The 18,538-nt window shown below is 42.3% G+C and overlaps 1 protein-coding gene across 4 annotated transcripts in view; it reads right to left on the minus strand.

The window, feature by feature from the left end:
* The window catches only part of SUCO (SUN domain containing ossification factor), a 38,382-nt gene extending 20,071 nt beyond the window's left edge, over positions 1-18,311 (minus strand). For 3 of the 4 annotated variants that reach the window (XM_050306931.1, XM_050306929.1, XM_050306928.1), the window contains exons 1-4: positions 18,019-18,311; positions 6,891-6,999; positions 4,476-4,577; positions 3,065-3,210 (exon numbers count right to left, since the gene is read on the minus strand). In XM_050306931.1, the coding sequence (XP_050162888.1) occupies positions 3,065-3,210; positions 4,476-4,577; positions 6,891-6,999; positions 18,019-18,083 (422 nt within the window). In that variant the 5' untranslated portion in view covers positions 18,084-18,311. The remainder of the gene's footprint in view (positions 1-3,064; positions 3,211-4,475; positions 4,578-6,890; positions 7,000-18,018) is intronic. The other variant, XM_050306930.1, reaches the window with a different exon arrangement.
* Positions 18,312-18,538: the final 227 nt, after the last annotated feature.

The following is an 18,538-nucleotide window of genomic DNA, read 5'->3' on the forward strand; positions in this document are numbered from 1 at the left end:
AACCCTGATAATCAACCACATAACTAAAGATATTAGAAAGTTTTAATAAAGCAACAGTCTCAGAAATAATTGAGAAATGAAGTATGCTGTACTTAAGGAACTGCATTCTCAGCTGTACCCATGCAAGAACAGAATTTCCATTTAAGCATGTTTGTCCCAGAAGGGAACTCAAAACTAGCTTCTCATCTCACATTTTACCAAACACTGCAATGGATAATTCTTCCCATCATCATTACAAACTAACAACAGGTTCATAGTTATCTGGCTGCCAGCAATGTTCTTTCCCCTTTCAACAAAGGAAAGAAACACAAGATTGAGTTCCCTCACTAAGAGCTCCTAATGTTCCTAAGTCAATGGGTGGAAGTCAGAACAGAACTTGGCTAAAATCAGAGGAGAAAAGGGGTGCTGTAACAATATACAGTAGAGCCAGGCAGGCTTCCTTTCCACAAGGTTTATTTATTTTTTCCCACTAGTGCAATAAAAGTCAGGTAACCCAGCAGACCATTATCCAAGCTGTACCAACAGCCCAAACAAGCTGATGTGCCCACTGCTTTACCTCCTCTCTCCCAGAAAGGCTGAACACACATCAGACAACTCCAGAGGCAAAAACTGAAAAGAAAGTCTCCCCATTTGCTCTTTGGCAATGACAGAACGGGTGGAGAGAAGATGGACAACTAGTAACTTCAGTTCTGACTGTCCTCTCTTCTCCAGTACAGGAATGACTTTCACATTGGTCTAGGCTAGAGCCAGATCTAAGTCAAAGTTTTATTCTGCCCTCTAAAATTCAACATAAGCTTGCTTTAATGTCAGCAGCAAAGTAGGTTAATCCAATATCATGACAGAGCTGCCAAAACACAAATAGCACATCAGCGACTTAAAAGGGGATCTTTCTGGTTCTCTGGCTGCTACAATTATCAACAGAAGCAGCTGCAACCAACCCAGGCACAGTTTTAGTACCTTTCATATGACAAAGTTCCCACAGTATAACACAAAAACCTCACAGACATTCGAGACTTTTTGGTACGTAGCAAAATCTAACAAAACATTATGAATACAATTATTAGCTACAAACAGGGAGTAGTTTCTCTGAACACCCCAAAAATGCCTACACCTGACATGCACAGTTGGGCTCTGCATGTAAAGCTTCACTAATTGAATAAGGTTGACTATTACACTTAAAGCTGAAAAGCTCCTCATATTCTCAGTCTCAGTGGATAGGTGAGAGTATGAATAATTATCAACTGAATAAAATATGTGACAAGTATGAACTTAAAAATCCCCTGATCTCAGGATGTACCTGACTGGCCCCAAGTAACTAATTTTGGCAGAAGGTGAGCCCAGAAGCTGTGGTGTTCTCTCTCCTCTGGATACCTTGATTTGTTAGTAGCTTTGCCTTAACTTTTAAAATTCACTATCAAGCTCGCTTTATTGGCTTTACTTGCAGCCAGAAGGAGCTCGGATAATTTTTCAAGAAGTTTTCCTCAAATTAGGCCTGAGTAGAAAAGCTACAGTCAGTGCTGTCCTAAAAAAGGATCCATTACAAAGTAAAAATAGTCTGGAATAAAATTACTTCCAGAATATTTTGACTAAGAGGTTCTGCTGTATTATTAGACCAGTAACACCTGAGGGAGCTGGACTTTGTTCCACTGACAGGCCTCAGCATCTAAAACAGGAAAAATGCTGTCTGAAGATAAAAAAATGCAACTGTGCCTTTTTAAAGGTCTTGTTTAAACATGGGGTTGGACTACAGCTGTTTGGAATATTAATCTGTACAATAAGAGACCACCCATTACTATTTAAAGCTTAAGTGCAGTTTGAAATATGCATCTCTCCTATACTAATTCTGCCTGTAAATGGTACTGGTGTCAGAACACTGTCTAGCATTAACTAATCAATCAGATGCTCCAAAACAAGTTTCCATTTTCATTCATTTCATAGTTCACGTCCTCAGAATTCCTCACTCCGGTATCCCCAACAGTTCTGCCAGTTTTCAACAGTTCCCAGACACCAAGCTGAATGTTTAAAAGAAAATAACATCCTGTCTCTATGACCTGACAACAGGAGGATTTACAACATGTTACACAAAGGAATCACTGCAGTAGTCAACAACAGCTATAAAAACAAATGGCTGAAGTTATATTCCAGTTTTGTTTTATAAAAACTGCAAATTTTGGAAGACACTGATGAAGTACCAAAATGTGTTTAAGCTTTAGCCCTGGCAGACCAGGCAAGATCCATCAGCAAACAACACTTCCATACCTTTTCTACGGTAAAGAAACTCCATTTGGTAAAGTAGAAAAACTGGACTCTTAAACCCAAAACACCAAAAGACAAGTCTACTCAATTTTTAACGTGTTGAATTTTTATCTACCAAAACATTTGATCTTTATCAGCAATCAGAACAAGGTATTTCCCTCAGCACACATCAAAAAGCCCAGCAGAACTTTGTGAAAGTATTCAGAAGTACACACACACATGCATTTTCCTCCTACAGTTCACATCTGATAGCACAGCATTCCACAACAGGAGGGAAACCACACAAACTCCAGAAGGTTTCCTGCAGCAGAGGTAGCTCTGCAATACCCTGCCGAGTACTAGAACTACAAATGGTCTTGATTGCATTTATATGGAAATTTGCTACTTTGTCAAAAATCTCATCATATCAGAACTGATTTCAGATTGCTCTGGTTTAAGTTCCCAAATAAAATTCTGCAGAGTTCTTCCTTAACTGAAGGCCTCTCTGCTTGTTGTCACACATGTGAAAGCACATTTGTGAAGGGTAGAAATCCTAATGGCAAAGACCTGAGGGCTTTTATATCCAGATTATCTAAACACATGGGCTTTTTCTCAAAGCAGCAGCTTAGAAACTGATAATGGCAATAGTATGTACATGCAAATACACGACTGTCTATCCACACACTGAGTAAATGATGACATACTCCATTAGCACTGACACCATAAACCAGCAGAACAATCCCATGTAACAGTCCAGTTTTCTCCCTACTAAACCTTTTAGTAAGTGATATTCTCAAAGTCAAAAACCAGCAAAATGTCCAGGGCTTACTCAGGCTGTGAGACTGGAGGTATCTCTGAGGTAGGTGAACTGGAAGTGTTTTCAGTGCTTGCAACTATGCTGGAGGAAGCTTCATTTCCATCTGCTGAGGGTGGGCTCACAGCTTCGGGCTGGCTTGCTTCACTTACTTCTGCCGACTGTGAAAACAATCACAGGTGAACACACGGTTTTCAAAACCTGACCAGGAAAAGCACTCATACAATAACATCTAGCACGGAGTTCTGAAAGTTCAGTAGTTCAGGTTTGCCAGAAATAAATTTTCTTTCTTCCTTAAGTGGTATTCTGTGCTCCTCTGGGATAGTTGCAACACTCTTCTCTAGTCTGCAATAATATTAAAAATATCAACTGGAGCAGGGATGTGCAATCCTATAGAAACAGTCAGGAGAAAACCAGTTTGAATATTGCAGCAACTGAAATAAACAGTTCTATCTGCACGTTCCATTACAATAAAATTTACTGTTTTCATCCTAAACTAAGTTTTGGAGAAGGCTTCCAATTTTATCACTCAAATGGAGGCCCATTCCATGCTGTAACTGAATTAAGAGATTAATCACTTATGGTTTCCAATAGTCTAGCAGTCTTGAGTCTTAATTATTCTAGGTCTTCAGTTTTCATAAGCCTTTGCACAGCACACTTGAAATAAGGCTTAGTAAATCTGAAAGAGCATATAACCACTGAAACAGGTCAGAATAAACTCTTACAGCAACAGAAAATATTATTAAACAAAAGCCTCTTGCCAATTGCTAGATTACTCCAAGCCATCTAACTGAACATGAATTCTATAAAATGCTTTATTATAGAATTACACATCAAACCCATGCATTATGTTTTCTGAAGTATGTCCTATGCCTTGTCTTGTCATCTACAAACCAGAAATATATAATCAAATAAATCATCTTTAACAGTGGGCTTCATAATATTTAACACTGAGCACTGGTTTAATGGTACCAATGGCAGATACTACTGAAGCACAACCCTTTTTCCAATTTAAAATAAGAAATTAAACTGACAAAAGCCATGAAGGATCAAAGTTAAAATGGACTGCTATGATCACCAAGCCTAATCTCTATAAAAATTACCTCAGTGAGAAGGTTTTTCATGTTTTATTTATAAAGAGACATCCTTAACTATAACATCCAATTTTAATTTATCTCAGAAAGTTTCATTTAGTCAGCACCTACAAGTACTAAATTACTCCTGTTACTTATGCACATGGGAAAGGCAAGGTCTGTTAGCTCACACATTTTCTCCCTCACTGGAAACATGAGTCTAACAGCAGTCCTGTGTGCAGGAGAAATGTGATAGACAGTTACTATGAGCTTTAGATAACCAAAATGAAAGGCTGAAATCCAAGAAGCATTTGAAGAGCGTATGGAGACAGTGAATGAAATAAAAGCCTTGCCTGGTCAGATTTTGTAAAGTCACTGAGCAGCTCTTCCATAGAGGAACTCCGTATACTTGTGTCCACCTGCTCGGGTTCCAGCCTGGGACCAGCCTCCTCCCCCTGGAATATTGCAGGTACAACAGCTGTAAGCGCACAGTAACACAGGCCTTCTGACCTCAGTAAGAGGAGCCACCTCTGACACAAACTGAGTAATACCACCTTTTCAATCATTAAAATATCAAGAAGTTGAGCTATGTTGATCTTCAGAGCCACTGCCCACATATGTTTAAAATCTCACCTGCACAAAGCCTACAGCAAGTTAAAATAACTCAGTGAAATCTTCACTGAAAAGACCATTTTAGCACTGTCTTAGAGCATTCAGTTTGTCTGCTTAGGAAAGCTCATCATTCTGCTATGACTTCCCATGCTGACAAACCCTCCCTATCTCCTTGCTGCCCAAAAGAGAAGAAATGAAAAATAAATCCGGAGATGACCTGCAACCATTAAAAAGTGACACGTGGCACATTTCAGAGGCAGCAGTCTCGTCAGCAGAACGAGAGTAATTGCACAAGTCTGCTGCAACCTTTTAAAGCAACCTTCTCTTTCACAGCTAAAAATTTACAATCAAGTGCAGTCAATTCACACAGTGAAAAAAAATACACAGTTGAGGGGAAAAATGTTTTAAAACCACCAGACTAAAACTAGCAAGAATCTATACTTGCCCTTCAAACGTGTTTTGTTTTTAAGTTAACTACAAAATATACAAGTTATTTTTGAAATATACTTTAAAATACAGCGAGAGATCTGGTAGAAATTTACACTTAAATTTACATCCCCCTTGTTTTATAAGGGCTGTCTAAAACCCTGTGGCCTAATACTGCAAATCCTGGAGGTCAGATCCAAAATGGGCTGCTGTGTACACAATATTACATGACATTCATTTCAGAGAGTTAAGGCATCTAGCAGAAGAGCAGGAGCTACAAACCCGAGTGGGAAAATCTTAGAGACGACAGCTAAGCAACATTTTTCCCCAAATATTATTACCTCACAGCCAAGTCCCTAAGATGAAATAGCATCAGTGGCTCCAAGAGACAACTGATCTAAGGAAAACTGATCAAGGGCTGCAGAACTGCTCTTTCCTGAGCAGGACAGCTCCAGCAGCCTAATTAGGAGTAATAGGCACATGCCTAAGATTTCTCATACACCCAAGAGATTTTCTTTAATGAGTAAAAAGAACGGTGTAATGTATGAGCTTTTACATCTTCAGGTTTAGGTTCAGAAATGTGCTTAACAATGTGGCCACATTAACAGAATGAAAGGAAGAATGCTGGAAAAAAGTAGACAGTATACAACAGTGGCTTCCCAGTGTCAAAGCTTACTTGATCTTTCCAGTTTTATTACATCAGCCATTAAACTAAAGCAGAACTTTATTTTTCAGGCAGTCAGAAGAATAGGACTGAATGTTATTTGGCTACACAAAGTGGAAAAAACATACAGCTACCCTAGTTGTTGAAATGCATAAGGAACTTAAAATATTTGAAGGGGTTTTTTTTATGGTCAGGCAGCTCCCCATCTGAATCAATTAGAATGCTCAACACATATTTTCCGATTTTGATGTGGCATATAAAAGCTTTATTGGAACGATGACCATGATTAGCACTACTACAGATTGCTGGAGGAAATGATAAAAACCATCAATACTACTCATTTTTATCCCAGGACTGATTCTTTACCTATGTAAATAAATAAATGAACTAACCCCAACTTTCTGATGTGACTCAACAGCCTGGGAACTCACTACACCACTGCAATATGCAGAAACTTGTAATGACTTAATCAGGGTGGGACCATTACACTCAATTTAACCTACAGTGCTGAGTAATGTAAAAAAGGGATCAGACCTTGTTTATTATACATTTCACACAAACATTTTAGCTTTGTTAATTATTATTAAACAGAAGGAAAACAAAGTGGTAAATACTGACTTAAAACAATTTCTCTTAAACCTTCTATTTCGGATAGCAAACATTTGTTGCACTGTTTTTAACACAACACAGATGTCACTGGCATACCATGGCCCACACTCATCCAGGTCACCACCTCTGATGTTGATTTCTACAGAGTCACATACTCTCCCTCATGCCCACTTCTTCTAACATCTGGCACCCAAATAAAAAATCCCAAGCCACCAGAACTAGCTTTACTATTTTCTTCACTCTCCCACCTCAAACTGTTCACTTGTATTGCTGCATACCTGCAACAAACCTGAAGGAAAACAAAAACTTGGCAAGATAACATCCTGGTTCACAGAAGGACTGAACACACTAAATATTCTGGCTAAGAAACCCCGTGAATCAAAGTGCATGAATCATTCTTTAAAATTCAATATCAAGTCAAACTGAGTAACTAATAAATATGATGTATTCAGCATACCTTTTCCTGGGGATTTTCATCCTCGTTGGCCAGGGCACACGCATCACCTGAGGCATATTGCACTGCCGATGAGACACTGTCTTTACAAAAGACATTGCAAACAGGAAGCCTAGTAAAAACAAACAAACAAAAAAAAAAAAAAAGGGCAAAAAATCTTGATTTAAAATGAAGAAATGATATTTTAGATTTTCCTCAGCATTGCCCCCCTCAACTTTTTTTCAGCTGTTCCCACAAGGTGGCTAAAAAATACACATGTACAGTTCATAGATACTCTTTAAATCCATGGGAGGACTTCACCTCAGGAAATTAGCAACAGAAATCACAACAAATGTAGCACTTCCAAAACACAAAATTATCAGAAAAAGAGTTACTGGGGTGTTACTGTGTCACAAAGTGGAAGCTGACACAAATTAGTTGAGTTACTGCACTTCAGAAACATTGAATCAACCATATCCTTTGTCACACAGCAATGGGGTATTTCCAGCAATGATTACTGCTAAGCAAAATCTAAAGTCACGGACTAAAAAAACAAAGCTCCTTATTTCCCTGCATAGGTCATACCTGAGAAAATTCTGCACACTCAGCATCATCAAGTACATTTAGGAAAATCAGAGGAAATAAGTACACTAAAGGCCCAAGCAAAAACCAATGAAAATGTACAGACAAGGGGCAAACCAGGTGCTGGCTTCAGCTACAGCCTCCAGAGGTATTTGTTTTGAACTTGCAGTTCTGAACAGCTTTGCTGTGCAGCTGAAATGGATTGATTTCTGTAGAAAGGCAGCCATCATCTATGCAAACACCTGTACCACAACAGCATCTGTTGTTGCTTATAGTACACGATCCTTTCACATCCTAAACCAGCATCTGAACAGCAAACCACCAGGCTTGGAGGCCCAAAGGTCTTCATGCTGACTTCAAGTGAGCCCAGCAGGAAGAACACTGTGCAAACTGAGCTTTCAGTGGAGTTTTCCACAACACTTGAACATCAGTCACCTGCCACTTTAAAGACAAACATTTTTCAGTCAGGAAATATTGTGCACATAACAGTCAGGTGAATTCATGCAAACATCCTGAAAAAAAGGATAGAGGAGGAGGTGGGTCTATAGCATAGAAAAATCTGGATACAGCAACCTTAGTCAGAACAGTAAGATCATTAGTAGGTCATGATTCGCTTGCACAGCTGGGACCATTCTAGTGCTTAGAATTTGAATTATCACCTTTCTTAAAGGCTTGAATATCAACTTCATCGGGAAGCATATGCAGCACAGACTCCTCCATCAAGGAGGAGCCCATGCAACAACAGACCACAGCCAAGTACAAAATTTAAAAACAGTTTTATGCATATATGCATATCTACACACACAGAGGGAACACCACTTCTCCAGGATGCAATCACAAAAAACGGACTTTTCTTGTAGAGATACAACCGTACTGCTCCTCTTTCACCTGCACCAGCAGGGACTGTCAGAGGTACCAGGCACTAAATGCACAGCTCCCATCACTAGGGGAGCAGAACACAACAGACAAGGAATTTGTGGGATCTGACACACTAATCTGGAGGCAGGCAAATAAGGTGCCAAGGTCTGTCTCAGCCCCAGACCACCTCAGTAATTTCTCTTATCTTTGAGGCAGTAGTTTTCCTCTGTGCTAAATTAAAGCCTTCAAGTCAGGTAGAAGCAGCTGCAGTTACTGGAAAATAAAGAACTGAACATAACATGATAATGCAGCAGGCACAATGTCTCATATATCCATTGAGAATGAGGTACATGCTTCTCACACATCTTAAATTCCCATCCCATCACGTAGTTACTTGTTTGTATCATGTTTTCCATCAAACTTCTGTCTTAAGCACAGGGTGCACATTTAAGAGAAGGAACGAAATGTTACCAGACTTTCACAGCCTTACTACCTAGCTCTCACTTGGAAAAATCAGTTATGCAAATACTTTGAGTCATTTTTATGTCCAAAAAATGGTTTCGATCATTTCACAGTGAAATTTTCTCATCCTCTTAACTCCAGTACCTCTGGTCTCTCCCTCCAGACATAATTCCCTGGTTGTTCATAAAAAATACAATAGAAAGACCAGAAATTATACAGAACATGCTGTAGCTCATCCCACCCTGTCACTACACACGCACGCACATTCGGTTCCTATTTTGCTTCCACTCCAGGGGCAGCTCCGGTGAGCTGTGCAGAACAACGGGAAGACCTTCAATGCAGAAAAGGAAAGGTATCACTGGCTGTGAATCAGCATTTTCAAACACAAGGTATATTTTCACAAATTCATTAATAACTACTTTAGTACTTGTACTCACAGAAAGCACTCAGAACCAGAGGCACACGTTTCTTGCCTTAATATACCGAAAGTTTTTGTGCAACAAATCAGGCTGTATTAGGGCACAGACACTGCTTTTAGGAGAATGCAGTTTGGCAGCTCAGATTTAAGCTACTCTGACAATCTGTGTCTAAAGTCTGATTTGCTTATTTTCCAAAATTCTTCTTGGTCTACTCCCTGACTCCAACATGATGCCTCAAGTCTCCCCAAAGCCCTCTAAGCTAGGGAGGGGACCGGGAACTCACTGAGCTCCACTGCAGCAGGGGATGCAGCTTGCAGGATATATCACTCAACTGCTGCCATCAAGGTCTGATAGAGCATTAAGAACACAAATCCACAGAACACCAATGCCGCATGAGACCAGCCAGTCTGTGAGAAGTCAAATTAATCATCTTACCAAGGCCACCACCAGTCTTCTTTTCCTTCAGACTTCCAGCATTCTGCATATTAATTCAACGGGTTTCTTTAGCCACAGGCTGGTAACAGATATAGCCCATAATAAAAATAATTTGCCAAAGCAAGCATTACTCTAAATGCAGAAAGTCAAACATGAGAATCTAATTGTTAATTTACAGAGGAGAGAATTCCCCTTGAGTTTAATGGACGTGCAGTGTACGTACAGTGGAAGCAGAGCAGCTTCTGCCTGCACATACTAATGCATCCCTCCCTTTCTCATGACCCAGGAGAAGTATTTTAGTGCTGACTCAGAAACAAGCAGACCTAATGCCCACATAGTGCTGGAGATTAGTCACCAGATATACTGTCTCAGGTACAAGGTAGATCTTCAAAGAGATTGTTCCAAACACATAACCCACAGTCAGGGACTTACATGGGTACAGAAGTTTTCAACGGTTCCATTTTTGTATGTATGACTCAAAGTACCACCTGCTATTAAATCTCACGAAGAACAAAGAAACTTAAGCACGACTCTCAGTGCTACAATTAATTGCAGTTTAAAAGCTATTTTCTTTAATATGCCTTGAATTTTTCAGCTGGATATGCACAAAACCCAAAGCAAATGCTACAGGCTCAGACAAAGCAGCAGAGGGGCGGGGGGAATCTTTACTGTTCCCAGGGCAGGCACACACTGTGGTTGCCCACTGAGGCAGAAATGCTGCTCACCCCTATCTGAATGGTTCAGTACACTCATTGCTGTAAGGATTGGCTCCGCTCTACTGAGGCTGTTCAGCTTTTGAAAAGGAACACACTGAAATTCAACAGTGCAGGTGGTTTGGAAATTGCAGAGTAGGTTTTGTGTGAAAGACCGTCCAGTTCTAATTTGGCTCCAACTCCCTAAGTAATTGTGAAGGAGGCTACAGAAGACTATCAGAGATAGTGAAGCTATTGATAACTGTTTTGACAGGCATAATAATCAAGCAGAAAGCAACTGGTAAGGAGAATTAATCATACAAGTTACAGGTGAAAAAACCCCAACAATTTAGCAAAATATGTAGGCAAGAAGAGCTTTCCACAATTTGATCTTCCCAGAGAAAAACAGCCCAGGCTTTCCTTTCCAAGGACTTCATACAACACTGACACAGTTTCAGTTCAAACACATCTGTCCTCTACACAATTTCATAAGTTCTCCCCAAACAAGGCCTATTTCTGGACACTGGAGAGTGATGCAGTTCAGAACAGTTTACATTTGACACCTGCAAGACAGTCATTTAAGCAAAGGGAAAATGAAAGGAAGCTATCACCAGCACACGAATTCCAAGCCCTCCTTGCAGGCACAGGGTAAAGTCTCTCTCCAGGGTGATCCCTGATGTTTTCTGCACCTCTCAGAAGGCTGTATTACCAACAGGTACAGATGTGCCACTGCTCAACAGCTACGAGGGAGAATGAAGATGTCATCATTCCTGCCATGTGACAATTCTCTACTCAAAATACTCACAGGATCAGGTCAGATATGGCTGTGCAGAGGAGAAGGGTGGGTTTTGGACCCAGGGCAGAGCTGGCCTGTGAATGGGGAGAGGGTCCTGGTTGCTGGTGGAAGGTCACCTTCCTGATAATAGAGTAATTTATTTCAGATTAATCAGCTTAAAATTATAAAAATTAAAATAATAAAAGTTGTGAAAGGACAAGGAAGGCAGGAAAATACCTTTTGTTTCGAACAAGTCCTACAGGTCTGTGACTATCACTAGTGAACTGACAAAGAGAAAAAATGCTCTGCAAGAACGAGGAGCTCAGCAGATCCACAGCCAAACCCTCCAGTCAGCAGTAACCTGCCTTCCAGCCACTGACAACACAGGAAAAACAGCGGGAAGAATCCTTACCCTCTCCCCAGCAACTTAATGGAATCAATCTTTCTCTCAGAACAGTTCAGCCAGGGGGACTTGTATTTAAAAGGGCCTGCAGAACAAAGTAAATCTCCTGGAAAATGAAGCCCAGGCTTTTTTTAGGACAGCAACATTACTTCAACCAGTTAATTGTCAGGCACCGACTGAGGTAGCACAATCTCAGACACAACACTCATTTCTGCGTGTGAAGTGGAAATACATATTGATAAATGCAAAGAAGAACAATTACTTTTCCTTAATACTAGTAAAAAACCCCAAACAAAACAAAGCAAAAAAACACACCACAGAAGAGCAGCATACATTACTAAGATAATAGTAAAAGTTCTGGCGGACCTTTAAGGGAGGAAAACAAGCTGAAAACTAGAACTACAGACCTAGACTAAGCGAGGATACTGCCAGCAAGGCACTGATATCACCTCATTTCCTACCACTAACTCAATTCACATGCTTAAAAAAGAGCAACCCCAAAACAACTGAAATTGGAGCTTTTTTGAAAATCCTTTACCAAGCCATTGTATTCTGCATTTCAGTTTTTAACCTTGCCCACACGTTCTGAAGAATGTGCTCCCCAAACAGTTATTTCACTTACTCAGAGGAGCCAAACACAAAGATACTTCTGACAATACTGAATTCCATAGCTTCAAACAATGAGATTGCAACCACTGGTTTAAAACAGGGCTTTCACCCTTTTAAATGCACTGACATGCAAAGACTGCAAAGGGAGGTTCCCGCAGCACCAACACTTCATCAGATTTCACCGATTTACTGCCTGAAGGGGTAGTCCAGCCTTGAGCCATGCAGGTCTCTGCACACTCTGATCTGATCCTGAGAATATGGATACACACCAGCAAGTCCTGAGGGGGGAAAGAAAGTCAGCTTCGAGCCAGGGTAAACCCAGAGAGCAAATCCAAGAAGATAGAGGGAGAACATACTATTTGTTCATGACTGTCCACTGTTGTCTTTAGCTAAATAACGGAAATGAACTTCATTCCTTTCTTGTAGTGCTACCAGTATTCCTCTCATCCTCTCCTAGGAAAGGCTGCTGAGATAACAGACACTTTCACAGCATCTACTTGTACATTGTTTTGATCCAGTGCCCATAATAGACAACTGACTTTAAATGCACGTGTCAATGTAACTGAAACAGAATCCTCTCGTTTCTTGAAAGGAGGATCCAGGTGCCCTATTTCAGGGACTTAAAGCAGGGCAGAAGTCCTTAGCCCTCGAAAGGTGTCCATGTGGAAGAGCCCAAAGGAACAGGAACTCCTGGAAACAGACTCCCGTGACACTGAAGATCGCAGCCTATGAGAACCTCGCTGTGCTGTCAAACTCCAGTTAAGATCTTTAATGCAGGAGTTTGGGGAAAAGAACACATTCTGGAAAAACACCATAAAACCTGATCCCAACCACAAAGACTACAGGGAAACAGAGGACAGCCATGCACAGTGATTAAATTTTAAGGCTCTTGTACTAATGTCTAACTTAGACCTCTGGAGATTTCCCTCACTGACTAAATCCATAAGCTTGTCTACACAGGCACAGCACTGCAACAGCAGGCTCCGAACCAGCAGCTGCTCTGCACCAACTCCCCACCCTAAAAACCCACCGTAAGTGCACCACAGACGGAGTGCCAAGGAGGGAACGGTACCCTACGTTTAGCAACATGAATTTTGCCCTAGATCATTGTGAAGCTGCTACCACCTGACTCCCAGACGTTTTATAATGTATTTTTAATAGGCTTCTTACATTTAAAACATTTCGGCAATATCCCGATTGCCATTCCAAACCCCAGGCAAGGCATTGCCATTCCTTTGAGCACCTAAGCTAATTCTTGAACCTTTTACTAATATTTCAATCCAGTTTGTCATTCATATAAACATTTTTACTCACCCAAGCAAAAGTTCTAGCTTTGGGATGAGTCTTTCTGTTATACCAGCTCAGAATTTTCACCCAGAATTACAAGAAAATTTGTTAGATTTACAGTTCTAAGTTACCCTGTTCTTGGCCAAAGTTTTTAATGCACAGAAATAACACCCTCTCCAGGCAGAGGGCTGTAGCACCTCCAGAGTTAACCTTAAAAGACACTGTATGTCTTCCTAGTGAAAGAAACACAGAATCTACCAAAAGCTAGATTAGTAATGACAATTAAAGACAAGCAAAGCAAAATAGCTAAAAACCATTCTGTAAAAGCCTTGCAGTAATAAGAACATCGAAGCGAAAAATAATATGTTAGAGAAAGACATTTCAGAAAAAGGTGAAATTAAGTGCTATGGGGAAGCACATTTCATTGAACACACAGGGTCTTACAGATCAACACAGCGATGTCATGGTGGGATAGAGGCCACTTTAGTGCACAATTTGCATAACAAACAACCAAACTTGAAGTTTCTAGGACAAATCTTTTAGAAGATACTGCATGAAAGCAGTTCACTGATTTTCAAGTAATTTTAGAAGGTAAATATTCAATAATTGATTGAGCCAAGCTTTTGTTTGCATAAGACACCAGAGCCCCTGCTCGCACCCACCACCTTCAACATGAGCAGGATACAAGCTGGGCAGATTCAAATCTCATTTTGAGGAGTCCAAAAGTTCCAATGCAGCTTTTGTCCCAGCCTTAACCACAGAGCAACGACACTTCCAAACAAGATACTCCATACCTAGGAACATACTTTCCACTCTGAAATCAGATGCCCCGAACAACAGTTTTGATTATATGAACAGTGCCCAAATCACTACATTTCTTCCTGTTATAAAATGGACACACATGGTGTTTATTTGAATATCAGCCTTCTGAGGAGATTTAAGTGCAGAAGAGGAGAATCCCATATACAATTCTGAACCCCACCACAAGCAAGTTACACCAGCAGCCCAATCCAGATCATTAGGGCACCCTCCTGCACACACACTCTGCTGAAGAGAGGATTTCTCTAAGAGGCACATCACCCTGGAACACAAGCCTCTGCTCCCCAAGGCTACCACTCACACCTTTCTGCTCTTAACACATGCAAGCTCTAGGTTTAAGCCAGAAGTCAATAATGAGGCCAATAAATCTTCAATTAGCAAAACCTCAACTCCTAGGATCTCTATTGTGGTTTGCACAGCTTTCACCTGAGCAGGAAGAGGAGCACAATAAACCCCAGGGCTGTTGTCATACTGTTTTTCAGAGCTCCTCTGGCATTACAGCTTTCAACACACACACCTTCAAAAATGGACAGGACTGTAAACGCAAACCCAAACTAGAAATATTGTCTCACTAAAATTCACATGAATCTGCACATTAATAGGTGGGAATAAAGAACAGTATCAAGATCCATCCTTTTCCAATGTACTTGTACCTTGGCTTTATTGCTGGCTGTGCCACTGACCCAGTGGGACCTTCACAATTTTCAGGGTACACCCATTAGGGATTCCAGAATCAGAGGTACTAGGCCAGAGGTTTTCCACCAAACCCAGCACATCTTGCTGCTAAACCCCTTTGACACAAGCCATATTTTACTGATGTGATACTCACAGAGTAACAACAACTCAAGAATCCTGAAGTGCTTATGCACTTATCCCCATCTTCCATTTACTCACAGTTGTAAACCCAAGGATAAGAGCTCATAAAAGCTGCGTAGATGAGGATGTGGCCATGAACTTTCCGGGATGGAAAGACAAATTACTGTAAGATTTCTTTATTAAATTCACAGCTAACACCCAGCAAGTGCAGCAAAAGCTGAGGTCAGAACAATTTATACAGGTTATTCTTCAAACAATTGTCACAGCCGGTCTCACTCCTGATAGTAGTGGTATTCCCGTAACCTCCAAATCTTCTCCACTTACAGCTCTCTGCACAGCTCTCTGTATTGTCAAACTACAAAGCACTACAAGTTTTAAATGTATTTTTCATATTATGATCACCCACACAAAGGGATTAACGAAAGCATTAAGAAAATCTTTGTCAATTCAGGACAAAAGGAGCCATTTGTCAGGCGCAGTCAAAGCTCCAATCTGCACAGATGCCTATTATTTTTAGAGCACGACATTCCTAAGCCATACCTCCATCAAAAGCATTTCCCTAAAGCCATGTAGGCTCTTCTGAAATTTGGAACAGCCTTGCTGGCTCAGGTCTGTCAGAGCTGTGGCTGTTCCAGCTTCAGAGAGCCCCCAGTACAGACAACTCTGACCTTGCACTCCCAAACCAAAGAGCATCACGAGGCATTTATTGAAGCTGACAAACCCCTGTGCTCGAGCTTCTGTGTTTTTTGTACACTTCGTAATGCACAGTCACATTTTGAACTTACAGGATGGCATCTTCCAGTTAAAAAAACACATCAAATCAATATTTTTCCCACACACACACTTGATTTTTACGCCACTGAAACAACTTCTTTAGGTGAGCTTGAAAATGCCTGATGGAAGATTAAAAAGTTTCTAATTTATGCTTGAATTCAAAGAAAGAAGCAACATCTACCCAAAAGTAAAACAAAGCCCAGATGAAAAAAAAAAAAAAAAAGATAAGGGAGTCCAAGCAGCCCCTAAGAGTGTTCTTTCAACAGCTGTTTTGTCTTCTGGTTCTTTTCCCCTGCCTTTTTGGTTTTAATTTGATCGTCTGTTGACCATCAGTCTCACCTGTAAGGAAGGAGGTTAATGCTTCCTAGAAGCAGTAAATCCTTTGAAAATTACACTTCAAGATGACTAAATTAAAAAAGCCAAAATTCATAACACAAAGCCTTCCATTTGCTACTTGAAGCTTCTAAACTTCTTATGTGAACAAAGGTGATGATTTTCTTTTTAGTGAAAAGTTAAACACATCACAACTTATCACAATCCAGCAACAATGACAATCAGTAGACCTCAAGGCTTTGCAATTCCAATTCCAACACGATCACAGTCACAATGTCATCCTGTAGACAGGGGATTTCAAACTCCCTAATGTAAATTTTTGTCTCCTAACCCTACCCAAGAGGAACAGAGAGTTGTCAGGGATTTACAGGACAGGTATATTGTTCCAACAAGGCAGCTGAATGTGATATTCCCGTCACCAACATGGAAGAGGTGTCTGAACTTCTCCTCAAACTAAAGAGTGCTGTTAAAACAAAAATCACTCCTGACCATCTGCTGAGAACACCTTCCCTAACAAATTACCTGGAGGCAGGAACAGATTATCAGCCTTCAAGGCATTCCAAGCAAGAACCAAAAACTGTTTTCCTAATAATTTCCTAATAAGAATCCTTGCTATACAACTAGAACATTCTGTGAGAATCCTAGTTGTCCAAGGAGTAAGAGTAAAGCTGTCTTGCGTTTGTGGGCCTCACAGCTCACTTGATCAAACCATCATGGCCAGAAGCCTTTTTGTTTTAATTAAGTTTTCAAGTGCTTTTTAGACTCACTTTTGTTTCCCAAAAACAAAAATGTGATGACATGAACCAAATTTGCTTCAGGACTGTCCAAACCCCATAACACAAGTGTCAGCACCAGATTTTTAACTCATTCTGTACTGGGAAATGCCTGGGCTCCCTCTCTTCATCCAACTGGAATCAATGGTGAGACAAGAAAGAGCTTTGAGATTATTTCTTTTTTTTTAAGCAGACCATCTGAACAACCTCCAGGAAGCACACTAAAGTAGTACAACTGTGGCTGTTCAGTTTTCAATATCTGCAGTTTGCTGCCTATCAGTTCTCAAACAGTGACTCACCGAGTTCAAAGAGGGCCAGAGTTTAAGAGGCCCAGAATTTACCACACAGAAACACAGTCTCCTAATATTTGTGTTCTAGTAAATATCATCTCTCAAGGAAGTTTGAAAACAAAGTAAATAGGAGATGCTGGAATAAAACGTAGCTGAGGTAATCACCATGAAACACACTGTCAAAGGCGTAATCAATATAAAAATAAGAAGATTCACCGGGTTTAATTCAACACAACTCCTGATAGACTCAGAAAAAAGGGTTTTAAGAATAAAACATCATGATGTTTCAGAGAACAGTGCAAGAGTTTCAGCCTGAAATTAGAAAGGCAAGGATGGCTCCAGTAAAGACACAGAGAGGGAACGACACACGTAGGTAACTTTGAACCCCGGTGTGCGGGTTCAACCCTCACCTGACGCCGCTCGTCCGCACCAGGTGACTATTGCGGCTCACGGGGGATCGCCCTCCCCACAGCCACCACCTGCGTGCGGGCTGCCAGCGCGGCAGCACATCCCAGTGCGCCCAAAAACAAACACCTTCCCTTCGCAGGCTGCCCGGGGAGCTCAGCGAGTCTCCCTCTGCGGACACATTCAAAGCCCACCTGGACGCGCCCCTGTGTCACCTGCTCCCGGTGGCCCTGCCTGGGGGGGTTGAAGGGAAGCCGGGGGGGGGCACTGGTTGATCTCCAGAGCTCCCTCCCAACCCTCACAATCCTGTGACCCCTCAGGGCCCCATCCCCGCATCCCCCCGCTGAGGGAGCGCTGCCCGAGGCGCGGCCGCGGGGTCCCCCCCACGGGCGGCTGCGGGGCTGAGGGGCCGGCACTCACCAGAGCAGGGCGCAGAGCAGGAGGCAGGAGCCCAGGGCCAGGGGCCGGCGGGGCGGCTCCTTCATGGTGTGGCGGGTCTCCCGGTGCGGGCCGTGCAGCGGCTCATCCTCCCTCAGCGCCGGCGGTTCCCGCTCCCTCAGCCCCGGCGGTTCCCGCTCCCTCAGCGCCGGCGGTTCCCGCTCCCTCAGCCCCGGCGGTTCCCGCTCCCTCAGCCCCGGCGGTTCCCGCTCCCTCAGCCCCGGCGGTTCCCGCTCCCTCAGCCCCGGCCCGGCGGCTCCCTGAGGGCGGCGCGCGGCCCCTCCCGAGCGCGGCGCGAGCGGCGGCACGCGCTGCCTGCGGGGCAACGGCGGCGCCTGCGCATGAGCCCCCCCGCGCGCGCGCGGGCCCGGCCGTTACTGCCCCCCCCGCTCCAGGCCCCGCCCCTTCCCCCCCGAGCGCTGAGCTGGAAGGACGCGCGTCACCTCCCGCCAGCCAATGGCCGGAGCGCCCCGAGCCATGGCCCCGCCTCCCGGCCCCGCCG

Source organism: Myiozetetes cayanensis, unplaced genomic scaffold, assembly GCF_022539395.1.
Source record: "Myiozetetes cayanensis isolate MyiCay16 unplaced genomic scaffold, myiCay2020 scf12, whole genome shotgun sequence".
Lineage (NCBI taxonomy): Eukaryota > Metazoa > Chordata > Aves > Passeriformes > Tyrannidae > Myiozetetes > Myiozetetes cayanensis.